The sequence below is a fragment of the Lissotriton helveticus genome, chromosome 5_1 (genome assembly GCF_964261635.1).
Source record: "Lissotriton helveticus chromosome 5_1, aLisHel1.1, whole genome shotgun sequence".
Classification (NCBI taxonomy): domain Eukaryota; kingdom Metazoa; phylum Chordata; class Amphibia; order Caudata; family Salamandridae; genus Lissotriton; species Lissotriton helveticus.
In genome coordinates this window covers 1,971,857,057-1,971,882,733 of record NC_136065.1, presented here as the reverse complement: position 1 = coordinate 1,971,882,733, position 25,677 = coordinate 1,971,857,057, and the positions used below count along the sequence as shown (strand labels likewise).

General features: G+C 49.4%; 1 protein-coding gene across 3 annotated transcripts in view; it reads right to left on the bottom strand.

Annotated features, from left to right (window-relative positions):
- The window catches only part of PPP1R1B (protein phosphatase 1 regulatory inhibitor subunit 1B), a 350,866-nt gene that overhangs the window by 69,195 nt on the left and 255,994 nt on the right, over positions 1 to 25,677 (bottom strand). For all 3 annotated transcript variants that reach the window (XM_078645651.1, XM_078645648.1, XM_078645650.1), the window contains exon 3: positions 16,028 to 16,050. In XM_078645651.1, coding sequence (XP_078501777.1) covers positions 16,028 to 16,050 — 23 coding nt within the window. The remainder of the gene's footprint in view (positions 1 to 16,027; positions 16,051 to 25,677) is intronic.

Sequence of the window (25,677 nt, the reverse complement as noted above, 5' to 3'; positions counted from 1 at the left end):
TCACTATTGGGTGGTGGCTTGCACGATGGGCTCCTATCAGGAACTGGACTCACTGTTTCTCGCTCTAGGTTAGCGTGGTTGGGCTCCCCTGCCTTGTGTTCCTACAGCCTTGTGTTGAACAGGAGTATCCGCTGGTTTCCTTGTGCTCCTCCCTAGGTGAGAAGATGGCCTGAGGTTTGTTAGCGCCAATTTTGGGGAGCCCCTTGGTTCAGCTTTTAAATCCCTCTCGGCGGGGGTCGTAATGCAACTTTATATACAAGCTATTCTTGAGGTAGCAGGGTTGAGCTGCCGCCAGGTCTAGGGGGCATGTGATACCAGCTGTTTACCTTGGCTAGCCTGTATATAAAATGTAAGTCCACCTCGCAAGTTATACTAAATTATGCTTGCGCACTGAAATATCCCTCGGTACATGCTTGAGTATAGTGGCACAAGCATTCCCTAAGCACAGTTACAGTTGAATTTGGAGAACTGCGCTTCGGCAGAAGTTATACGTTACGGGGTGTAGTCTGCGGATGCTTTGTGTGAAGGTGTGTGGTGGGGTCTCAGTGGTATGCGCTGGTTCGCCCATTGCTTAGATTCGGGAGTGACATCAGCAGGGGAGGCCCCCTCATCTCGGGGCTCTTTCCAGGGGTCTGATCCCTCGAACCTGGGATAGTCTACACTATGGCTGTAGAGGGTTTGTCACGGGGGTATATGCTCATTAGTGTCAGAGGGGCTTTTGGTCAGCAGGCATGTCATGATGCAGGTCGGGATCTTAAGTGTGCACTTGGTTCCAGTCCCTGCAACCCCTGGGTGGTGGTCGTAAGTCTACCTTACAGACAAGCTATCTTGAGGTAGCATGGCCTAAGCTGTCCAGACTAAAACCCGAGAGGGCAGGTGATGCCTGCTGTTAATACCTTTCAATCTGTATTGGCACATGCAAGGACATCGTCCTAGTTATATAGTATGATATGTTTATCCCTTCTATGCCTCTGTGCTCTTTGACTATAGCAGTACAAGCGTTATCGTAAGCACACTGTCCTATGTTATGCGGAGAGTGGCGTTACAGCAGTAGTTGTAACTTAGCTGGGTGTAGCCTGCTGGCGCTTGTCGTGAAGGGTGTTTGAGTTTCATGGCTTGTGCTGGAACGCCTATTAATTGATACGAAGCGCCTTCAGCAGTAGGGGCCACTCATCTTCACTTTGTCACTTACCTGGTAGTATGACTACACGACCCGGGGATGGTTACACTAATGTTGTAAAGGAGTAAGACCCGGGGTAGCTGCAGATTAGTGGCAGAAGGGCCTGGGTTTCTTCAGGCATGTATTTCATGTCAGGATCAGGTCTCTGGTGGGGCGCTAAGTTGTGCCAAGCAATTGTAAGGTCTAGGAAGTAAAGCACAGCGCCATGAAGAAATTTTCCCAAACGGAGGGGCGGGGTTTCTTCAAACTTGAAACGATTTAGGACAAAGTCTAAGGCTATTTTGAGGCGGATTGGGTTCATCTCACGCCTGTGGGCGTTGACCTATTCCTCCTCTATTTAAAAGAGGCTCTCTGAGCAAAGGTTGCAGGTAAAGGTAGTAGCGTTGGTGGGGGGCCCGTGTGGCGGCGGGGACCATCGCACGGGCTGTGGCGGAGTTACAGGGCAATCCGGAAACAGAGAGGTGCAACACAGTACTTCAGCGGGCACATAGGGGTGCCAGAGCCTAACCTAGAACCTCATGGGAGGCTAGGAATCCGAGTCGGCGCCCCAGTAGTCCTTCGGGCGGTTGTGGGCCTGTGCAACCGGGGGTGGCTTAGATACGCCTCGCAAGGGGCGTGAGTAGTATTACCATAATGGTCAGCAGCTGGGTGGTTCGCCACGGCGCTGATTGGCTCAGCAGGCGGGCAGGTGGCGAGAATGCGGCCTGCCCTTGGATTGCCCGTAAGATAACCCACCGTGATTACATAATGTTGTATGTAACAATAAACCTGCAGCAAATTTTCCCAATCTTAACAATAGTGTCTTTGTGTTATTTGCGGGATGATGGTTATGTTGGGGGCGGGGGGTTCCTGTGGCCCTGAAGTGACTATGCGCCTGCCCGAGGCCACCCGGTGGCCATCAGGAGGGCGGGCCCTTAGTCACGGAGGGCCGCCCCGCCCCTAGCCAGCAAGGGTCAGCCACCCCCCCTCAGGGCAGAGTCGCCTGGTGGGGAGTGGGCGGGCCAGTGACGCACGTCCGGGGGCGGCAGGTAGGAAGAAGGTATATCTCCACCTCGGGCCACCTCGGTGGTCTCTTTGCCGCCCCGGACGTCGCGTGAACACGTCAGGACACTCTTTCCCTCCCTACCGCTTACCCAAGAGTGTCAGCTAAGGGGGGGGGCTCCGGAGGGAGTTTTAATGTGTTTCCTTTTTCGTTGCAGGCGGAGTTACAGGGCAATCCGGAAACAGAGAGGTGCAACACAGTACTTCAGCGGGCACATAGGGGTGCCAGAGCCTAACCTAGAACCTCATGGGAGGCTAGGAATCTGAGTCGGCGCCCCAGTAGTCCTTCGGGCGGTTGTGGGCCTGTGCAACCGGGGGTGGCTTAGATACGCCCCGCAAGGGGCGTGAGTAGTATTACCATAATGGTCAGCAGCTGGGTGGTTCGCCACGGCGCTGATTGGCTCAGCAGGCGGGCAGGTGGCGAGAATGCGGCCTGCCCTTGGATTGCCCGTAAGATAACCCACCGTGATTACATAATGTTGTATGCAACAATAAACCTGCAGCAAATTTTCCCAATCTTAACAATAGTGTCTTTGTGTTATTTGCGGGATGATGGTTATGTTGGGGGCGGGGGGTTCCTGTGGCCCTGAAGTGACTATGCGCTACACTGGCGATGAGGAGAGCACGAATCCTCGCTCCCTCTCTGACAGGCACAGTCAGGGACTGGCCGTTGCGTGCACCGGGAAATCCCCCGGTGCGCCGCACAGGTAGGGGCCGGTTTTGGGCCTGTGGGGGCCGGTTTTGGGCCCGTGGGGGCCGGTTTTGTTACAGGGCTGTTTATGCAGCATAGCTGCAAAATCGGCCCTGCAACAAAATCGGCCGAAAACCGGCCCCGGCACAGAGCTCAGACCTCCCCCCCGGGGGCCGGCAGAGCACTTTGCTGGGGCCGGTTTTGGTTCCCAGCCCGACCCTGAGCACAGTCTGGCATGCTCCAGACACGCCACACTGCCTTTGGAAGGATTGGCACCCCCGCCTGAGCTCCTCTGGCATCGTTGCCTTGATCTGGCACCCCGCTGGGGGAATCCTGTGCGGCTACGAGGAAAATTTACCCATCCCGGGCCACACGGTGAAGTGCCTGTGACTCAGAGCAGAAGAGCTCCACAACAAAGGCAAGTCACTCCAGGGGCCGGGTCTGTACGAGACGCTCTGCGCGGGACGGGACCTTCAAGATTCCAACATGCAGCCCAGCTCCTGCTGATCTAAGGCCGGGGAAGAAACGCAGGCCCCACCCGACCAGCCACAAGGGCGAAGAGAAATGCCAGTAAGACTGGGCCAGAACGAAATCTACAGACCACAGCCTGACCCAGGAGCACCACCAGCAGGTACCCATGGCCCCAACACAAGGGCAAATCAGCCTTAAGGCCCAGGGAAGGAGTGCCACAGGACAACACAGGTCAGGAGCAAGAAGAGATCCAGGCTCCCACTCTGGGGTGGTGAAGACACAGCAACACTTCGCCCATAGCACGTAGAGCCACACGCCCCACAGGAAGGGACAAGCATCTGCACACTATGATACACCCACCACCACCACCACAGCCGCAGGCTAAAGCGCAGCCGACACCATATTCACACGCATTTTTGACCTCTATACCCACCTTCAGCCAGCTCGCTGACCCCGCCACTGCCACGCCCAGATGGAAGCTTTGTGTGGGTTGTCTAAATAACTACTTTACAGGGACCCGAGAGACAAATTGGCAGTAAAATGGTCACTGTTGATGCCTTTTGGCGGCGACAAACTTTATGAATTGTTCGAGATGCTGCCCATGAATATGATGCAGCCATCACAGCTCTCAACTGATACTTTGACCCCCAAATGAAACCGGATTAGGAGCGGTTCAAGCTGAGCCAAGCCTGGCAAACGGAGGCAGAAACTGTAGACATGTTCTACGCCCGACTGAAGAAGTTGGCGCGCACGTGCACAAAAATTTACCAGACAAGGGAAATTAGCGTGCAGATTATCCAAGGGTGCAAGTCTGTCAGGCTGACCCTGGTTGAAATCCTCATCCTAGCCCGCTCCCATGAGCTGTCACACAGACGGGAGGAAGAGATGGAGACCGCCGAGTTCGCAACACTCCGACTGCTCCGACACAGGAAATGGTCCACGTCAAGGAAGAGATAGTAGAGGCCGTACAACGGTGGCCCAGACTTGGACCTGGACAAGGATGAGCCACCGTGAGTCAGCCCAGTGGAAAATGTGGGCATTGCGGTTTTGACCACAAATCGCAAGACCGATGCCCAGCGAGTGAACAGACATACTCGAAATGCAGCAAGGCCAAATATTATGCCAGCGTCTGTGGAAGTGGGGGAGGATGGTCCCGAGGAGGCGCATCCAGACGGCCCATGACCCTATGACACCTAACGCTCGAAGACAACGAAACCGCAGAAGCACCAAAAGAACAGGGAGCCACTGCCTACTACGAAGACAACAACAACACCTTTGTCATTTCATTTGCGGGACAGCCAGGCCGCAAGAAGCGCCACCTTCTGATGTGCGATATACAAGTCAACGGGACCTCAGTGCATGCACTGATAGATATTGGTGCATCTGTAAATGTAATGGACTGTGACCAGTATGACAGATTGGCGCCCAAGCCGCCCCATGCACACAGTTCAGCCAAAATCTACACCTATGTAGAGACAGAACCCATACCGCTACTAGGAGTTATTGAGGTCGACGTCTCAAGTTCAGAATACTTCGTGAAGACAAGATTCCACGTTACTGATGGGAAAAAGGGAATGCTGCTGAGGTGTCACACCGCGGAAGACTTAGTGCTGGTGTTTTTTGCCAAACAGGTGCACGACACCCATGCAGAGGACATCTTGAGTGAATTCCCACAACTCTTCCAGGGTTTGGGCAGACTGAAGGGGCACCAAGTAAAACTGCACATCGACAAAGCCATCAAACCGAGAGCGCTTCGACACCAGCTCATTCCATGTCATCTCTGCCTCTTGTGGAAAAAGAGCTGTAAGACCAGGAAAACTTGGGGGTCATTGAAAAGGTGTCAGGACCCAACCTGTGGGTGTTCCCGTTGGTGGTCGCGCCGAAGCCGAAACATCCCGGTGCCATTCGGCTATGTGTCGACATGAGGCCCCCTAATCAGGCCATCTGGAGAGAGAGGCATGTGACACCAACAATGGATTACATCGTGACGGATTTGAATGGGGCACAATGTTTCTCCAACCTTGGCTTGAACTCTGAGTGCCACCAGTTGGAGTTGTCTCTCGAAAGTCACTACATAACCACCTTTTTAATGCATGTCGGCATCCAACGGTCAAACGGCTCAGCTTCGGTGTCTACTCCGCTGCAGAGGTGTACCAGTACTCCATCAAAGAAACACTCTCAGGCCTGGTCGGAGTGATAAATCTAAGTGACGAAATCCTGATATACTCCCAGAGTCTGAGGGACACCAAGTCCAGGTGAGAGCGACCCTGCAAAGACTGGCGGACTGTGGTTTACCCTGCAGAAGAAGAAATGCGCCTACTATCAAGGGTCGATAGACTTCTTTGGGAACGTCTTTTCCCGAGATGGACTCAGTGTTGACCCACGGAAGGCGGAGGCCATCAGGAATGCCCTGGTTCCCCAAAATCCAACAGAAATCTGGAGTTTCCTCGGTATGGTGACATACTGCGGGAGGTTTATCCAAACCTGGCCACACTCTCGAAACTAATGTGCCAGCTGACCAAGATGGGCACGCCCTGGGAATGGGGCTGTCATGGCTAGGCGCAGATAGGCTATTGAAGTAGGAACACTTTACACTGTATGAATGCAAGCAATGGGATAACTACATCTCCCAGAATCCTTGTGTGAGGAGATAGGTCATGTGACCCGTCTACATAAGCTCCTCACACACCTTATTCGCTGCTTGTCACTCGAGGATTCCAGACGGCTTGAGAGAGAATGCTACAGATTCAGGCTTCTATGCCTTCCTGACTTTTAAACTTGGATTCTTTCTTGTTTATTGCCTCGATTCTGCTGTGGAAGCAAAACTGCAAACCACTCGACGAGGCTATCAACCGCGGTGGGCGGTTATGGACTTTAGTCACTGACCGCCTTTCCTACGGCTGGTAATGGCTTCCTGAGGCGCGGTGTTACATTTCTACTCATGGGAAGTACCACGTAGGGGAAGGGATTAATTAGCATCTCACTTTTCCCGCTGTATTCGGCTATAAGGTTAGTGATAACCGTACTCTGTACATTGACAGGGGCCCCAAAGAGGAATCAGTATTCTCGAACATCAAGAAAGCTCTTCTGAACCAGACAACCAAGGCATACTTTCACCCTAAGAAGAAAACAGAACTCGTGTTGGATCCCACCCCATAGGGCTCGGACGGTCCTTTTGCAGGAGAATGGCAAGGGAATTTGTGGCCTGGTCACCTACGCAAGTCGGGCCCTATCCCAGACTGAAACGCGGTATGCCCAAATCAAGCGAGAGGCCCTACCTATAAGGTGGGCATGCCAACACTTTCACCTGTACCTCTGCGGCCATCCATTCCGAGTGGTGACTGACCACAAACCTCAGCTGCCACTGTTCAATGGATCAGCATGCCTGGCACCGCCAAGAATAGAAAGGTGGCAATAGCAGAAGAACCCTGCCTCACACCCTGGACGAAGATTAGTATCGACTTCAGGAGTTTCCCGGACGGGCGGCATAGCTCTCACGGTTAGCACAAATGTTAGTGGAACAAAGGTTCATTTGTTACCTATAGCTCGAGGCTACGTCGATACTTCTGACAGCTATCGACGCAGCCTTGAGCTATAGGTTACTAATAAACCTTTGCTCCACTATCACAGATACATCCGCCACCTTTGACCAAAGGTTACAGTGAAACCATGGCCTACTCACCACAAACATTTATGCTAACCGTGAGAGCCTCTAAGGCCCACACCACCACATTCTAGCCCGAAGATTTCTCTCTGTCACCGGTGCCATCTCCCCCCTTTTGGTCCTGATGAAGACCCCACTTCCAAGACGTTAAATCTGCTGGTTCCCATAGGATCGAACGTCGACATAATCCTTTTGTTTATATCAAACTTTGAGGACAGAGAATTTATATCTGCATCTTTCGTTTTTGTCCGTTGATGTATTGTGAATATTTTCCACTGTGACTATCTCTTTTGTACCACTATTTACCCGAGTCCAGTGGTCTATCGGGTTACCCCATTGACACATAACCCCTTCTCTTTCAGTGACACCTGCCAGCAGTGTATTTTTACCCTTAGTCCCCATTGCCTGCACTGCATGAGCTCGCTGCTCCCTGCTGGTACTAGCACATATAATCACCATAGCAGGCACTGAATGAGCTACCTGCTGGTACTTGCCCATAGAATCACAATAGCTGGCCCTGAATGAGCTCCCTGCTGGTACTAGCACATAGGATTACCATAACAGGCACTGAATGAGCTCCCTGCTGGAACTAGGACATAGACTATCTGGGTGCAGGTACCTACATAAAGCTGAACGCGACAAAAACAGAATCCCACCTGCTCTCTAAGAGCGCCAACCAAACTCCGTTTGAAGTTGGCTCTGACTTGAATTTGGACGGCTTCATCACATAGCTGACAGCCCATGAGAAATGTTTTGTTTTTGCCCCAGACACAGATGTCTCCTTCACGGCAAGGCATCAGCTCTCCCTGCTGGAAAAGGTGAAACTTCCTATCTCAACCTGACTTCAGAGCAACAGTGCAATGGTGTGTCGTCTTGCATCTGAATGGAGGAACACTTTAGTCAATCAATCAAGATTTACATTGCATGGCTAATCACCCCATAGGATATCCAAGTCGCGGAGGCTTATTCAAACTGCCAGGTCCTGAGGGCCAATCGGAATTCAGGAAGTGAGGTGATGGTCCGGAGTTGCCTGGTGAGACTGTTCCGGGTCTTTGCTGCGATGTGCGAGAAGGAGCTTCCTACACTACTGCTTAGGCAGAGACGGGGAGCATGGGCATGTGAGAAGGATGCGGACAATAGTCTTCTCGACGGTTAGTGGAAGTTCGGAAAGGCATCTTACGTACTGCAACACGTCTCAACAAACCAATTTGCATATAGCCAGGTTCTGAACTGGGATGGTGCAGTGAGCTAAAAAACGATGATGGATCAAGCCCTGATCTGTTGACTGGGTAGGAGTGTTCTGATTAACTCAGATACTCTGTCCATCACCACCCCCTTTTTGAAATATTTTGGCCACCACAAGTGTGGAAGGGTATGCTCAGACATGAGTCCCTTGCTCACTGCACCATCAGGATTCAAGCAAGCCGGGCCGAAGACGGCTGTAATGCCAGAAACCGGTCCCCGGAAGCTTGTTTCCTTTCCAGTGAAGAATTGGCTTGGTAGTTTGGTCTGCCCTGTTCCCATGATGCACTGGGCCAGGGACAGACTAATTTGCATATAGCCAGGTTCTGAACTGGGATGGTGCAGTGAGCTAAAAAACGATGATGGATCAAGCCCTGATCTGTTGACTGGGTAGGAGTGTTCTGATTAACTCAGATACTCTGTCCATCACCACCCCCTTTTTGAAATATTTTGGCCACCACAAGTGTGGAAGGGTATGCTCAGACATGAGTCCCTTGCTCACTGCACCATCAGGATTCAAGCAAGCTGGGCCGAAGACGGCTGTAATGCCAGAAACCGGTCCCCGGAAGCTTGTTTCCTTTCCAGTGAAGAATTGGCTTGGTAGTTTGGTCTGCCCTGTTCCCATGATGCACTGGGCCAGGGACAGACTAATTTGCATATAGCCAGGTTCTGAACTGGGATGGTGCAGTGAGCTAAAAAACGATGATGGATCAAGCCCTGATCTGTTGACTGGGTAGGAGTGTTCTGATTAACTCAGATACTCTGTCCATCACCACCCCCTTTTTGAAATATTTTGGCCACCACAAGTGTGGAAGGGTATGCTCAGACATGAGTCTCTTGCTCACTGCACCATCAGGATTCAAGCAAGCCGGGCCGAAGACGGCTGTAATGCCAGAAACCGGTCCCCGGAAGCTTGTTTCCTTTCCAGTGAAGAATTGGCTTGGTAGTTTGGTCTGCCCTGTTCCCATGATGCACTGGGCCAGGGACAGACTAATTTGCATATAGCCAGGTTCTGAACTGGGATGGTGCAGTGAGCTAAAAAACGATGATGGATCAAGCCCTGATCTGTTGACTGGGTATGAGTGTTCTGATTAACTCAGATACTCTGTCCATCACCACCCCCTTTTTGAAATAAAAATGGAACTAGGACATAGACTATCTGGGTGCAGGTACCTACCTAAAGCTGAACGCGACAAAAACAGAATCCCACCTGCTCTCTAAGAGCGCCAACCAAACTCCGTTTGAAGTTGGCTCTGACTTGAATTTGGACGGCTTCATCACATAGCTGACAGCCCATGAGAAATGTTTTGTTTTTGCCCCAGACACAGATGTCTCCTTCACGGCAATCAAGATTTACATTGCATGGCTAATCACCCCATAGGATATCCAAGTCGCGGAGGCTTATTCAAACTGCCAGGTCCTGAGGGCCAATCGGAATTCAGGAAGTGAGGTGATGGTCCGGAGTTGCCTGGTGAGACTGTTCCGGGTCTTTGCTGCGATGTGCGAGAAGGAGCTTCCTACACTACTGCTTAGGCAGAGACGGGGAGCATGGGCATGTGAGAAGGATGCGGACAATAGTCTTCTCGACGGTTAGTGGAAGTTCGGAAAGGCATCTTACGCACTGCAACACGTCTCAACAAGGGCTTGAAGAAGCGAGACCTCATACCAAGTACCCTGAGAGAACTACATTGGCCACATCATCCTCAAGACCAGTTGTCACCAGGAACTGTAACTCCTGCATGCCAGGATGGTTGATGTGGACCACGCCACACCAGGATCCAGGACCTCACTCTACTGGAGATGATGTGCACAGGGAGAAGACCAGAATGCATACCACCCCCAACTATACCCCCAAAATGGGGAGCAACAACATCCCCATCAGCAACAGAACAGCTCCTCTCATTCTGCAATCCAAGGAGAAACTGAAGACGCATGTTCTCAAAGAACACTACCGCTCTACACGAGCGGGAAGTACACATCATCGGCCTTATTGTAGATGATCCTGAATCGTATCTCAGGGAACTTCCCTGCTGTCCAGTGATCCGTTGCTTTTCAGCTAGGTTTGCACTATATAAATACCACTGCATAGACTTTCAGAATAATGTTCGAGCCATGCGCATAGTGACATGGTTTTAATGTGATGGGAAGATTACACATTTAGAACAAGTGAAGGGGCTGATAGTGACTTTTTCTTTCAGTAGAGGTTGATCTTATAAAACAATCTATATGTGTGTGAATATGTTAATGTTGCACACACACACTTCATCATGGTAGGTGGCCCCACCAGTTCATTGATGGCTCCTTTAAGTCATTTTAGAGACGTCACTGCTCTCCCAAAAGGCAGCTCAATGCAGCAGAGCCAGCCTTGACGGATGTCACAGAGGCCAAGAAGAGAGGACTATTCCTCAACCTAGTAGGGGACGAGATAGAGGACTTACTAGTGACACTGCCAAAGGATGAAATCGCCACCTATGATCAGCTAATAAAGTGCCTAACAGCAAAGTTCGATCCGCAAAGGAATGTAGACTTTGAGCGATACAGCTTCATGATCGCCTTCCAGCAAGCAGATGAGTCACTAGATGACTTGGCGACAAGGCTGCGCAAATTAGTCACACATTGTGAATTTGACAAGTTCGACAATGAGCAAGCCATCAGACTAAGGATCATTGAGGGCTGTCGCGACATAGAATTCCGGGCAAGAGTGCTGAAGGAACCAATATCGTTGGAAAACATCCTAGCGCTAGGGAGAGCGGAAGCGAGAGCGAATGCCCATGCAAAAGAAATGGAACGAGGCAAAGCAAGAGGCGGAGAACAGATACAACGAATGACAAACAACCGCTCAGGAAACTGGAGGAAAGACAGAAATGACCAGGCCACAAAGAAGCAGCCAGAGGGAACATGCTACAAATGTGGACTAGAATTCCCACACAGAGGACAATGCCCAGCGTTTGGCCAGACCTGCAGAAAATGCAACGGAAGAAACCACTACGCCAGTGTATGCCAAGGGACGCAATTCAGAAGCGACCGAGGAAGACCAGGAAGAACGCGAATGCCAATGAGCAGACACATCAGGCACGTAGAAGCGGGAGTGAGAAACTCATCCGCAGAAACAGGTAGCTACCTGCTGGTCATCATCGATGAGTATTCGAGGTTCCCCATAGTGAGGCCGGTATCATCGACATCAGCAAACGCAACACTGCCAGTGCTAGATGACGTTTTTGCAGCGTGGGGCTCCCCTCAAACTCTGAAAACGGACAATGGCCCACCATTCTCAGGAGAGGAATTCAAGAGATTCATGGCGTACCTCGGAATACATCACAGACGGATAACACCGTTGTGGCCACAAGCAAATGGGATGGCGGAGTGGTTCATGGGTACCATCAAGAAGGCGGTACAAAGGGCAAAACTGACCCAGATATCAATAGGACAGGCCCTCTGCCAAGTGCTAAGAGACTATCGGAACACCCCACACAGTTCCACGGGACGGTGCCCCGCTGAGTTGGTGTTAGGGCGAGTGAGCAGAACAAGACTGCCGCAAGTCAAAGAAGGGGAGAAGGAAGAACACAAGGACATTGCCACAAGAGACAAAGAACAGAAAGCCAAAATGAAGAAATACGCTGACCAAAGAAGACACGCAACCGGCAGCAAGCTAAAAGAAGGGGACACAGTGCTCGTGAAGCAACGGCAGGTGAGAAAGTCAGAGAGTCCTTTCTCAAAAGATCCCATGACAGTGACCAAAGTGAACGGGCCGATGATCACAGCGTCTGCCGGTCAGCACCACATCACAAGAAACAGCTCCCACTTCAAAGAGCTCAAAACAAAAGAAGAAGACAAGACAAAGCAGGAGCTGACAGCTGCCACACCACCGGCCGAACTGCCAACAGACGGAGGAGACCAGCGACCGAGACGGGAGTGCAAAAAGACAAAGAGACTGATCGAAGAGATGTGAAGAGGTCAAGATGCGGGAACAGACAGGCGGGAGGCGGAAACAATGTCTCTCTCTCTCTCTCTCTCTCTCTCTCTCTCTCTCTCTCTCTCTATCTCTCTCTCTCTTGTCTCTATTGGTTGTTGTTCACGACAAAGGGGGAGATGTAGTGCCCAGGAGATGGCACTAGGACCCTGCGAACTCGGGGCTGGGGACAGGGGACACCGGACACCACATCCGGTCAGGGGAGGGTACCAGAGGGCAGATTGGGCTAGGACCTCGGGGCAAGAGGTCGCCGACATGCAGAGCTATATACGAGATCCTATAATGCAATAAAGGTACCTGTAAGAAGAGCTGGCGTCCTGTGTGCATTCCTGGGGCTAGGAACACGACAAATACTTACCCAGGAACTTGCAAAAATCTGCATAGAACATAAAATATTGTTTTGCTTTTCACCTACAGTTCCATCCTATGAAGATCTCTAGGGGAAAGCTGTAGAGTTATATGGAAAGGAAACGTGTCCAACTGAAGGGTCGCCATTTGTGATCATTATGGCAAATATACAAAGGATGCTATGTTATTTAATTTCAATTAAAGAAGGTTAAACAAACTTTAACTAATTAGAGTTTATCTCACTATGTTTATATACATCTTGCCAAAGCTGTTGTGCATGCTTCTAGATCAAGTCCCAAAGTGGACAATGCACACTCACCTCTGTACCATGGTGTGAGACTCAATGTTTCACAAGGATGCTTCTTTGCGTGGGGAAGACAGCAGCTGCAGGCCAATCTTAGTAGATATGACTGTGCCTGTGTTTCCCCCGTGCAATACAGCACAATGGAGCTAATTTCGATGCTGTACTGCTTTGCATCAACAATTAGTATACCAGGGTCTGAGTTATTTACTTTGAATTTTCTCTTGAACCTAGAAAAGCTCGCCTCACTGCAATAATAGTAGGTGCAGGTGATGCCGAGTTAAATAGGGATATTTAGATTAATATGTGTGTCTTTGCTGTCGAGGCCAGCCATTTACTTCTGAAGGATTCTGGACCTTTTGGATTTTGGGCATGATTCAGAATTTATCAGACTGTACTCAGTCCGTCAGAGAGGTGAAGGACATTTCCCCCGCCATTTTGACAGAATAATGTCAGTCAAATTTAGAGATGGCTGCTGGCCCAGTGGTCACCTCTGTACACTGAAAGGACTCACTCTCATGGCAGTTCCTTCCAATATACACACAGTTTGCTGGACTGCCGCCATCTTTTTTTGACAGCCCTCACTAAATTTTTCCAAAGTTTCTGTTTTTCTGAAACAAACTCCCAAAGTGGGAGTATATTTCAGAAAAGTATCAAACTAATGGCCTCCACTCCCTTGGAGATTTCTCCAAGGTTGTTGTGGGTAATTATTCTTGTTTTTCTGTCCCACACCACCAGGTGTTACCTGGTAGTGACAGACAAGAAAAAAAATACATTATTCCATCCACATTAAAAACGGTGTGCAGTGCAATGCACCACACATTCCCCCTGCTATGCTGCTAAAGACAGTAACAACAAAACTACTAACCATCACACTCCTACAAGTGTGATAATTCAGACAATTTCATGACCTCTAAGCTATAAGAATGGCTTGGGCGGCAGGTAATAGTCATGTTTAATGTGTATTACATTAATAATTAACTGTAGTTGCCATCTATAAATTAGCCAGACGATTGTGGTAGACTGTCACAAGCGTGGGTTTTGACAATGAAGTGGTTGCGACGAGCACTGGAAACCAACTGCTCAAATTAAGCAATGCCATTGCTGCAACATGGATTAGCCAAGTTATTACGTTGCCTTATTGCATGAAGTATTACCATTATCATTTAGCCTTTCTTTTTTTGTATTCATCCATTTAGATCTCCCGTGCATAGAAGAGGTGTTGATCCACCGCACTCTTCTCCACTGGGGCATGGCAATCAATGGGCAGTGATAGAGCTGGTAATAAGGGATTGTGGGACTATGTTTAGGAGATTAGGTATTCACGCCGTAGACAAGGTCCTCACACTTTACTAGTAAGACCTACACTTGATGTTTAAATGTTCAGTTCAATTACACAATTGCCAGGCGTATTTCCACAATCACCCTTGCTAAGTTTCTGAGACTAGTGACTAGTTGGTCCAGTCCAGGTTTTTTCTTTGAATTCTGGTATTTGTAGTCTTGATTATTCCATTAAATCAGGGACTACAAGTCCTAGAATTCAATCCTGGACTTGAGCAGTTCATCACACAGGGACCTGGGAAACCTGGCAGCTCTGCACAATATGTATTTGAAAGTTGTATTCATTATACCTGTAGTGACCCTTTGCAATACCTATCTAAACAAAAATCCTTCCAAGGGCATTGCCTAATGTTACACTATGGAACTAATACTGTCTGAGCATATGGGTGCCTATGGGAGACTATGGGTCAGAGTTCATGAAAGCACTGGGGTTAAGGATGAAGGGCAAGTGCTGCTCCTGTGAAACCCCATTGACGATGACAGGAGCAGGCCATGCATGCTCGGGTGACATCAGGACCAAGGGAAAGGTGATTGCTAATAGGGAAGCACAGGTGAGCTGAGGGAGCCTTAGACAAATGGACGTAGATTAAGAGTGAACAATGGTACGGCTGATACCTGAGACTTTTCCTCTTCTTCACACGGCGCAGTCTATTCTACACCTGATCTCAGTAAAGAAGCATTGGCAACGGTAATATGTCAAGCGTTTGTAACCTATTGGCTTTGCCAATGCTTTAGCCTGCGGTAGATAATCCCAGATCCAGGTTTCAACTGTACCTAAACAGAAAGGAACTTGCAAAAGCATTTTTTTTAAAGTGGTTGTGGGGAGCAAAGGGTGCAGAAGTAACAAGCGACACAGGGAGTGGAAGCAACTCGGGGGAGCACAGCTGATTTGACAAAAGGAACATGGAGGCACAGGTGAGAGTAAGCAACATAGAGGCTGGGGTGGAGGGAAGCAAAACAAAGGGCGTTGGTGGGGGTGCCTGACAGCATAGAGACAGAGCAATGTGGAGTACTGGGAGGAGCAACCAAGTGAAAGAGAGCAACATGGAGTGGGTGGGGAAGAAGCACATGAGCGAGAAAGCAGCGGGGTGGGAGTACACAAGGCGAGCGCAACATGGAGAGGCAGGGAGAAGAGCATCAGCAACAGAGAGCAAAACAGAGCGCAAGGGAAAGAAGTGCACGAGAGAGACAGCTTGGAAACACATGCACTCTCCATGGAGTGCTTAACTCAAAAGAAAAAACTAGTTCTTGAAAAGCAAGCAGTGAAAGCGTAGGTAAACAGGCTGTGCTCCATGGGAGGGATAAACACAAGATTGACAAGCTTGCCACAAATAAGAAGCAGGCAAAGAAGACAAAAGTTTCTGTAGTTTTCCCCTTTTTCCTGCCCTCAAGTCGTTTGCAGCCAATAGCCTGTTGTAGAGCTAAAGGGGGTGGGGCGGGGGAGGATGGATCCCACTGAATTCAGAAAAGGTCAAGGGGAGCGTGTTATCATCACCTCTGCCAGCACTAGCAGTTTGGTGAATGGGAGACAATGTTTGTAAGGTCACAGTGAAGCTTTTAGTGCGGAAGTGGGGAGTGCACCTGCCCCTGAGAGCCAGAGACGGGACAGCGTGTGCCAGCTGATAGCATCACCTTCCTTCGCAGCCACTTATCACATGTAAAATCAGAGCAGAACCCGTGGAACATTTACGGGCGCGGGACCGGAAGCTTCCATCCAGGAACAGCGGGTCAGGGGTCAGGCACAGCAGGCACACTCGGGGTATCGGTCAGCCACTCACCTGGAAGGATGTCGCGTCCTCTTCTGCAAGAGAAAGGGAGCGGGAGAGGGAGGGAGAGCAGGGGAGGGTGAAGCGAGAAATGAAATAGGAGCAGAGATAAGGGAAGACAGCGGGCAGAGGAGAAACAAATGCATATATGGATAATGAGAGCGAAAGTATAGAAACAGAGAAGGAGAAAGAAGATAGAGAAGCAGAGAGGCGGCCAGACGTTTAGAGAGTAATGGGGATGAGTGAGGGCGAGAGGGAGGCAGAAAAAAATGAAAGGAACAGGAGTACGGAGGGGTAAATAGAAAAGAAAGTGAAGATACAGGGAGCGAGGAAGTAAGATTAAGGGAGAGAAACAGAGGCGAGAGAGCGAGCAGGCACAGAGAGGGGGGGGGGGGGCAGAGAAAAACGCGTGTTACTTGAATAAATAAATAAAGCTGATTAAACATCATTCCACAGCGTCTAAATCACGAACCTTTAACCCGGATTAGCATTTGGCAGCAGGTCAGAATCAGGGCGCACGAGCAGGGACTGGTGTGGGCCTCAGCACTAGGGTCACGCGATACTGCAGGCCCGAGTGGAGGTGCTCTGGCAGAGCTGTGACTCAGTACCAGCAGGCCAGAGCAGAGGTGCTCTGGCAGAGCTGTGACTCAGTACCTGCAGGCCAGAGCAGAGGTGCTCTGGCAGAGCTGTGACTCAGTACCTGCAGGCCAGAGCAGAGGTGCTCTGGGAGAGCCGTGTCTGTGTACCTGCAGGCCAGAGTGGAGGTGCTCTGGGAGAGCCGTTTCGGTGTACCTGCAGCTCAGAGTGGAGGTGCTCTGGCAGAGCTGTGACTCAGTACCTGCAGGCCAGAGCAGAGGTGCTCTGGAAGAGCCGTGTCTGTGTACCTGCAGGCCAGAGTGGAGGTGCTCTGGAAGAGCCGTGTCTGTGTACCTGCAGGCCAGAGTGGAGGTGCTCTGGCAGAGCTGTGACTCAGAACCTGCAGGCCAGAGTGGAGGTGCTCTGGCAGAGCTGTGACTCAGTACCTGCAGGCCAGAGTGGAGGTGCTCTGGGAGGGCCGTTTTTGTGTACCTGCAGGCCAGAGTGGAGGTGCTCTGGCAGAGCCGTGACTCAGTACCTGCAGGCCAGAGCAGAGGTGCTCTGGCAGAGCCATATCTCAGTACCTGCAGGCCAGAGTGGAGGTGCTCTGGCAGAGCCGTGACTTAGTACCTGCAGGCCAGAGTGGAGGTGCTCTGGCAGAGCCGTGACTCAGTACCTGCAGGCCAGAGTGGAGGTGCTCTGGGAGAGCCGTTTTTGTGTACCTGCAGGCCAGAGTGGAGGTGCTCTGGCAGAGCCGTGACTCAGTTCCTGCAAGCCAGAGCAGAGGTGCTCTGGCAGAGGCGTGACTCAGTACCTGCAGGCCAGAGTGGAGGTGCTCTGGCAGAGCCGTGACTCAGTACCTGCAGACCAGAGTGGAGGTGCTCTGGGAGAGCTCTGTCTGAGTACCTGCAGGCCAGAGTGGAGGTGCTCTGGGAGAGCTCTGTCTGAGTACCTGCAGGCCAGAGTGGAGGTGCTCTGGCAGAGCCGTGACTCAGTACCTGCAGGCTAGAGTGGAGGTACTCTGGCAGAGCTATGTCTGAATACCTGCAGGTAGAGTGGAGGTGCTCTGACAGAGCTGCGACTCAGTACCTGCAGGCCAGTGTGGAGGTACTCTGGCAGAGCCGTGACTCAGTACCTGCAGGCCAGAGTGGAGGTGCTCTGGCAGAGCCGTGTCTGTGTACCTGCAGGCCAGAGTAGAGGTGTTTTGGGAGAGCTCTGTCAATTCAATTCAATTTTTATTTATTATGATTTGGAATTCCAAAGAATTCCACATAAAAGTACATCTTAAAAAAACATAATTTCGTCTAAAAACACAAATAAGCAAATCAGTAACAGCCGTTCTAGAGGTTTTCCAGTGCCCGAAGGGGTGAACCTTGAGTAATCAGATTGCCATACATGAATTTCTTACACACTTATACAGAGTTATAAACTACTTCTATCATAAAACATTCCAAATTAAAACTTGTTGTAAAGTACAGAAGTTTAGCAGCAAAACAAGGATTTAAGGTGCTTAAGATCCTAAAAGATGAGTTACTAGCAGCAGGAAAAAATTACTAAAGTGCACATGCTTAATTTCAAACACAGAAAAACGGCCTAAGACCGAAGAGTAAAAAACAGTGCAAATTCTCAGTGCATACGTATTAAACATTTCATGAAGTACACAATGATTTAGCAGCAACTCAAATTTAATAAAGTGCTTGAGATCCTTGAGAATAAGTAAGTAGCAGCAGCAAAAGTTCATAAAAGTGCAAATGCTTAATTGTAAACAAAGTAAATCGGCCTTAAAGACCGAAGAGACAAGAAAGTGCACATGCTCAGTACATACATATTCAGACAAATCTTACGACATTAGTATATATTTAAAAATTGTTTAAAAAAGCTAAAAAATTTAAAACACATGAGCTCAGATGGGGGGTACAGCAGACAATTCCGGGCCTCTTCTGCTGTGGTAATGTTATACTCTAAAAAACAATTCCTCAGCTATCTACGACATGTTGATTGTAATGCGGGACAAACGAATAAAAAATGATTCAGGTCTTGTATACAAAAATTACATAAATGCCAATACCTTTCATGTCTAGGAATACCCTCCCAGGCTCCTGTTAAAACTCTTAGAGGTAGTAAACTCAATCTCAGTAACAGAATCACTCTGCGCGCTCCATGTTTAAGGTTCCATAAAACATAAGGTCGAGGTTTTTTGGCCATACTGCTCCCCACTATAAAATCAATATTTCTATTCTCCAAGCACATTTTAATATCTCTTTCATGAGAAACCCCGTAGATTGTCTTCTTAATTATAGTTTTCAAAGCCCTTTTGCAAAGAACTGCAGCCCCATCTTTATCTAAACCAAACGTTGCTAATGCCTTTAAATTATTTCTAAAAATAGCACTTTTTTCTTTCATATTTACAAATATTTCTCTGGACAATGCTAGCTGAAGCTGGTTCTCAGAGCTATTTAACGATGCATTACACCATCTTAAACATGCGGCCATTGAGAGCACATAAGTGGGAAGTAGACCAAATTCGAGCCTAAGCGCTGCAATAGGCGCAGCGCGATTCAAATTGCATATTTGGCGCCAAATTTGCCCTTCCACTTTCTCGAATTTGTTCCACCTATCTATTGTTTCACTAGCGTAGTTCAGGGTTGGTGGGATCTTTATTTTATAGACCAATATAATGTGTGAGAAATGTCTTTTCCCACAGTGTGTATACAGGCGGTTAATTGCCAATGCTTGTGAGATTGCCATGCCTTTGCAATGATCCATGTGCCTGTTAACTGAGCACCTGTTTGTAAATATTTTTCCTAAATATGGATAAAATGTTACTACTTTCAATTTCTCATTTCCCAAGAACCAATTCAATTTTTTTCTGACCTTCCATCCTTGATAGCTAAAAATCATGACTTTACTCTTTAAAATATTTATTTGTAAGTAATACTCTTCTGTATACCCAATTAGCTCGGGAAGTCGTCTTTGCAGTCCAATTGGGGTCAAATCCATTATTATGGCATCATCTGCATATAACAGACAGCTTAGCTCTATGTTTTCTAATTTAGGGGAGAGCTCTGTCTGAATACCTGCAGGCCAGAGTGGAGGTGCTCTGGCAGAGCTGTGACTCAGTACCTGCAGGCCAGAGTGGAGGTGCTCTGGCAGAGACGTGACTCAGTGCCTGCAGGCCAGAGTGGAGGTGCTCTGGCAGAGCCGCGACTCAGTACCTGCAGGCCAGAGTTGAGGTGCTCTGGGAGAGCTCTGTCTGAGTACCTGCAGGCTAGAGTGGAGGTACTCTAGCAGAGCTCTGTCTGAATACCTGCAGGCCAGAGTGGAGGTGCTCTGGCAGAGCCGTGGCTCAGTACCTGCAGGTCAGAGTGGAGGTGCTCTGGCAGAGGCGTGACTCAGTACCTGCAGGCCAGAATGGAGGTGCTCTGGCAGAGTCGTGACTCAGTACCTGCAGACCAGAGTGGAGGTGCTCTGGGAGAGCTATGTCTGAGTACCTGCAGGCCAGAGTGGAGGTGCTCTGGCAGAGCCCTGTCGGAGTACCTACAGGCCAGAATGGAGGTGTTCTGGCAGAGCTCTCTCTGAGTACCTGCAGGCCAGTATGGAGGTGCTCTGGCAGAGCCGTGCCTGAGTACCTGCAGGCAGTGGTATAGCTACTGGGCGGTCCACCCCAGGCGGCACTATTTTGGGGGCGGCCAGCCGGCGGCAGCGGCGAGGCACAGGTGGCCCACCACCCGTGGTTAGCCCTGGATTTATAGGGGGGGACAGTACAGTGATGACAGTACTCCTGGCCACCCCTACGTGTGTGGCGGCCGGCGGCTGTCGCTGAGTTTTACCACATCACACATGTGCGTAAGTGCAAGCGCACCTGCTTGCAAATGCATGCTGCACCACCTACCATAGTGGTGGTGCAGCACGCGGCACATGTGAATGTGGGTCACAGGGCCGTCATTCTTGTAGAACTCAAAAGCGCTCCCAATGATGGCCCTGGGAATCATTTTTAGCAAGCTCTCACTCTCCAGCAGTGACGCGCACGTGGCGCACTTTCAGGCACGTCACCACCACACGCATGAGTGGACACACTCAGCCATTATGAGGGGACAGTAATGAAACAGAGGCAGGCCCTTGATCACAACGCTCGTTATGTCCTTATCGTTACCACGAAAGCTGCGCTCAGCGACATTGAAGCGATTAAGCTCCTACCGCTTCCAAATGCAAGCGCGTAAAGTAAACACCATGTATCACGAAGGGCGAACACAGGTGAGCGCTACTGCTTTCCAGTGCTTTCCACGAATTTAACCTCCTCTGTGCGCTGAGCCCCAAACCTTCACAGTCCTATGCTTGAGTCTCTCGTCAGTTTTTTCTTCCCTTTCTGGGATATGTAGTCCTGCGGATCCTATTATACAACAAGGACTGCAAGTTCCAAAAATGCAAAGAAAAACCCAAGACGGGATGAGTAACTCATGCATGCAGAACATTCCAGCTCCGCTGCAGCTGCGTGGACGTTCACACAAGTCGCACACACAATATCACTATACATTTTCTGTTGGGTGGCTGGGGGTGGGGGAGTGCAGGTGTACCAATATTCTGTTGTGTATTATATGACATACAAATGTTTTGGGCCTGGAACCATTGCACAACAAAAATGCACACTGTACTTCTGTACTTGTATTTTTTAGGTTTCGCCCTGGCGTTGCAACTGCGTAGCAGTTGCTCCGCCCAGGGCGAAATCTCATGATCCTACATATGGGCTTTGGTCCCGCCTCTGTCTCCCATTGGCTAGCTCCATAAATGGAGGCTAGCCATTGGGAGACAGAGGCTATCAATCACGCTTTCCCCTGAAAACGCGATTCGGGGGCGTTTCTCTGTCTTTTTTTAAGTCCCGCCCCTTTGTCCTGGGCCGCGCAGTGATTGGCTGCCGGCCCGGGACACCCCCGTGACGTCATTACCCGGGCCGCGCTGTGATTGGCTGACGGCCCGGGACTGGCTGACTTTCCACTGACCTTGAGAAAACAAAAACGTAGGCATATATATTTATCTTCTCATTAATTTGTCTTTGTGTTTAACGTTTAGAGAAATGTCTAATTTAATGGCTGGTTTACCCCATTGCTTAATTTAGCATTTCAGTCAAGAAAATAAAGGTCACGTCTTTCCCCCACAATTACACTGCAAACGGACCTTACATAACCACTTCTGAACCAATGGAGTTTGCAGAAACATATTCTGTTGAGTATGAGGACTCATTGTCAAATTGGATTGGTTTTAGGAATTCTTTCGCGCGATTGGTTATAGTTAGCGTTGGTAGTTGCTCATTGGCTCCAGGGCTCAACATGTTTTGCCTGGCCTATGATTTGCTGCCGAAGTTCTTGTCGCCTGTTCATTGGCGGTGAGGTACACTCCTACTATAAGTCCCCGCACACGCCTTCTGTCAGTGGGGCACCACCTGCTCTCCGCGTGACGTAAATGAGTCCCTTTAATTAAACCCGAGGCTGCTGCTGCTGCGTATAAGCGCTTGGCACGAGCCCCAGCCAGTCTGTCCTAGTGATCCTGCGACACGGTACCGAGGCCAGAGCCAGCCGGAGTCTCCAATTGCTAGAGTGAAGGCGATCATAGTAGGTGAGCAGACTCTTTCAAGGGGGACTCTGTGGTACCCGCCGCTCCGTTCTGCGTGACGCGCGCCATCTCGTGGCGGTGTTCCTTCCCGCCGCTGCATTGTTGTGTGAAAGTATGTTCCACGCTAGCGGGCTTAGTTCGTCAAAGCTCGGGATGCGGTTTGTTTCAGACCTCCCGAGTCGACATGGCCGAGGCACTCGGAATATTTTAGGAGATCGGAGGTCCCGTGGGGACTGGGGCGCGGTATCGAGTGTCCGCCGCCCCCCGGCGGTGTCCGCGTGCTGCGTACAAATGACGACTGGGCTTCCGAGGTGTGGCGCGCAGGTCTGTGGAGGAGGGGCAGAGCAGCACCGGGCTGTCCCTGGGGTGCGCGAGCTCTCACTCCCAGCAAAGCACAGAGGCACCAGCAGGCCGAGCTAGGAACTTCATGCACGGCCGGGGAGGGCACAGGCTCGCGGCCGGGATTGTGCGCTGTCTTTACACACGGATGCTGCTGGACTCCGAGCTGAGGTGCTAGGCTCGCACACCCGGATTTGCACTTTGGAATTATGCCGGGCTCTCTGGGTTCATTGGAGCGGCGCTTCGAGGAGGTAATTGTCTGTTTTGAAGTATGGAGGGAGGCGAAGCGCTGTTTACGTCCAGCCAGGCGCCCCCGACCTGAAGCCTCTGCAAATGAAAAGTTTTGGAAAGAAAAAGAAAATGCGTGTGTGCCACCACAGTGGAGTCCCTAAGTAACTGCTTGTTTAATGTTCCTTTGGGTAATGTCCGCGCTATATAAAAATGCCCTAAATAAATAAATACTGCTGTGCTGGTCCTTTCGGATCTCCGACCCTGCTGCCTCTCCCCTAGTACCTGCGGAAGTCGTTCCTGTCCGTTGCAAAGCCATAAGCTGTCTTTGAGCTGGAGGGGCGCAGTGTGCTCTGGGCCAGTGGTTTTGTGTTACCTGTTTTCGTTACTTTTGGTAGATGTGTGTGTGTGTTTGGTGCGTGTGTTTAGTTTGTATTTGGTGTTTTGCCATACGTGTCTTGTATGCTAAACTGCATTGGTGCACCTTTGAAAGTTTATAATTGTGTTCAATGTATGTTTTGAGTATGTGCACATGTCTTTTTGATATGTACATGTCTATGTGACATGAGTGTTCCGTGTGTCGAATGTATGCATTATGTATGAGTGATTGGTTCTGCTTCTATCGCTGTGATTTGTGTTACATATGTTTGTAAGTTTTTGTTTGTGTTTTGTGGTTGTGTGCCTACCCCGAATGCACAGGAGTTTGTATTGTTATAGGCGTGCATGGTTTGATTGCTGTATGTGTGTGCTTCGGTGAAGTATTTCTGTAATTGTGTTTTGGGCTCACACGTCCTTTTGAGTGTGTGTACTTTGAGTGTGCGTGTTTACGTGAATGTTGGGTGTTCATGCTGGTGTTGTGCTGTTTGAGCGCCTTGCTTCTGTGGCCCTGTTTGTGTGTGCGTGTGTGTGTATTTGGCAGAGAAAGTGACGCGGGAGCAGGGATGAGGTGTGCCTCGGCCCAGGGGCAGCAGAGCTGGCCTTGTTTCTGGCCCTGCAGTCCCCTCGACACCACCCCAGAGCTGACATTATTGCAGGCATTATACGTGTAATTGGGTTTGCTCGGTCCATCTCAATGGGTTTAAGGAAACGTGATAACAAGGACACAATGGATTGCTCATGGAGTGGACCTGGGAACTTTAAGATTAGTGACAGGGGTAATAGGCATCACGCTTTGATTTCATTCCCCTGCAGGCAATGACACTTTGGGAGCTCGTGGTTAACTCCCATGTGTTAATTTGCTTCACACCTTATTTTCGCAAGGGAAACAGACCCTGCAGCTCACACACAAGATTTGGTTTAGTTTATGTTTGCTTCAGTGAGTATGTTAATGGGAGGCCGAATATGCCAGACCACCTAGCTAGAGTGGTGTACGCATTATTCACACATTCAATCTCTAATACACTTGTGCATTCTTCCACAAATGCGCACAGACACACACTTAAACGAGTGCACATGCACGAACACACACATACATTTTGGTTTATGATTGCATAGATGAGCAGGAGAATGAGTTGCTGACATTTGTTGCATATTGACACTAGCCCTTCAAGGCTTTTTGCACACTATCTCTCTCTTTCACACACTTACCCTCACACATGCACGCACCACTTTCAACACATTGCCACAGATACAAACATATGCATTCTGACATTCACTTGCTTTCACTCACACATGCAGTAAACATTGTTTCTGGTCCATGATTGCCTCAGAGGGCATGATGAAAAAATCCTTGCAGACCAACGAACTAGAGTGGCACATACATGTTCATGCCTTGTGGATCCATGCATATGCACACTCACTCACATGCGCACATTCATACACACTCGTGAACGTTCATTCACACAATGATCATGCACACACACCCGTGCACATGTGCATACTCACGTGCACACGCCCACACACACCTACAAACACACACACCATCACTCAGGGAGCTCCTAATTGAATGTGAGCATTACGTGTCAGCAATACACACGTGCACACACACACACACACACCTACAAAACACACACCATCACTCAGGGAGCTCCTAATTGAATGTGAGCATTGCATGTCAGCAATACACACGTGCACACACACACACCTACAAAACACACACCATCACTCAGGGAGCTCCTAATTGTCAGCAAGCTCTTTAATGACTGCAACTTAAGGCAGGGTTTTTGGTCCTTTGATAAGAAGGAGGTTAGTTATTATTAATCATTTTTACTGTTTGAGAGAGATTAAGCTATTGGCATTGTAAATGGCAATGCCATTTATTTATCTGTTTTCAAAACCAACACATAAATAAAAAAATTGTCATTTACAATGCCAATAGCTCTAACTTTTACAAAGGCGAAACCGTTGCATTGTAAATGCTTGTTTCTTGTGTAGTGGAAAACTGCTAAAGTGTACAGCCCTCTCCATAAATATGTTTGTATTTCCTTCCCAGTTGTCTCTCTTTAGAAAAATGGTACTGATCTTTAGACCACTATTTGGCATTCTTTGATTAGTACGTGGGAACTTTATTGTAGGAAAAAAACAGATGTTTCAGGCAACAGCTCAAAACGGTCCTGTTTAGGGAGGCTTTGGACACGGTTTAACCCCCTTGCCTTGCAATGTTATGTAACCGTTCTAACCATTCATGGTGTGTGCCATCATGGCCTGTGATGTCACAATGCATGACACCACACGTGGCATCACAGTAAGTGACATCACATGTCATGAGTGCATTTAAGCGCATTATGAGATTTAACAAATTAGATTTTGCTTTGGGGTTTTTGTGCTAAAAAAGTGGCGCAATCCCAGTGTAAAATCTGGGCATCAACTAATTTTACACATTTTTAAAAACTCTGCCACAACAAACTTGGCAACGTGGAGGAGCATGTAGGTAGATCTGTTATGCTTAATTGGTTACAAAGTCTCTGTTTTCT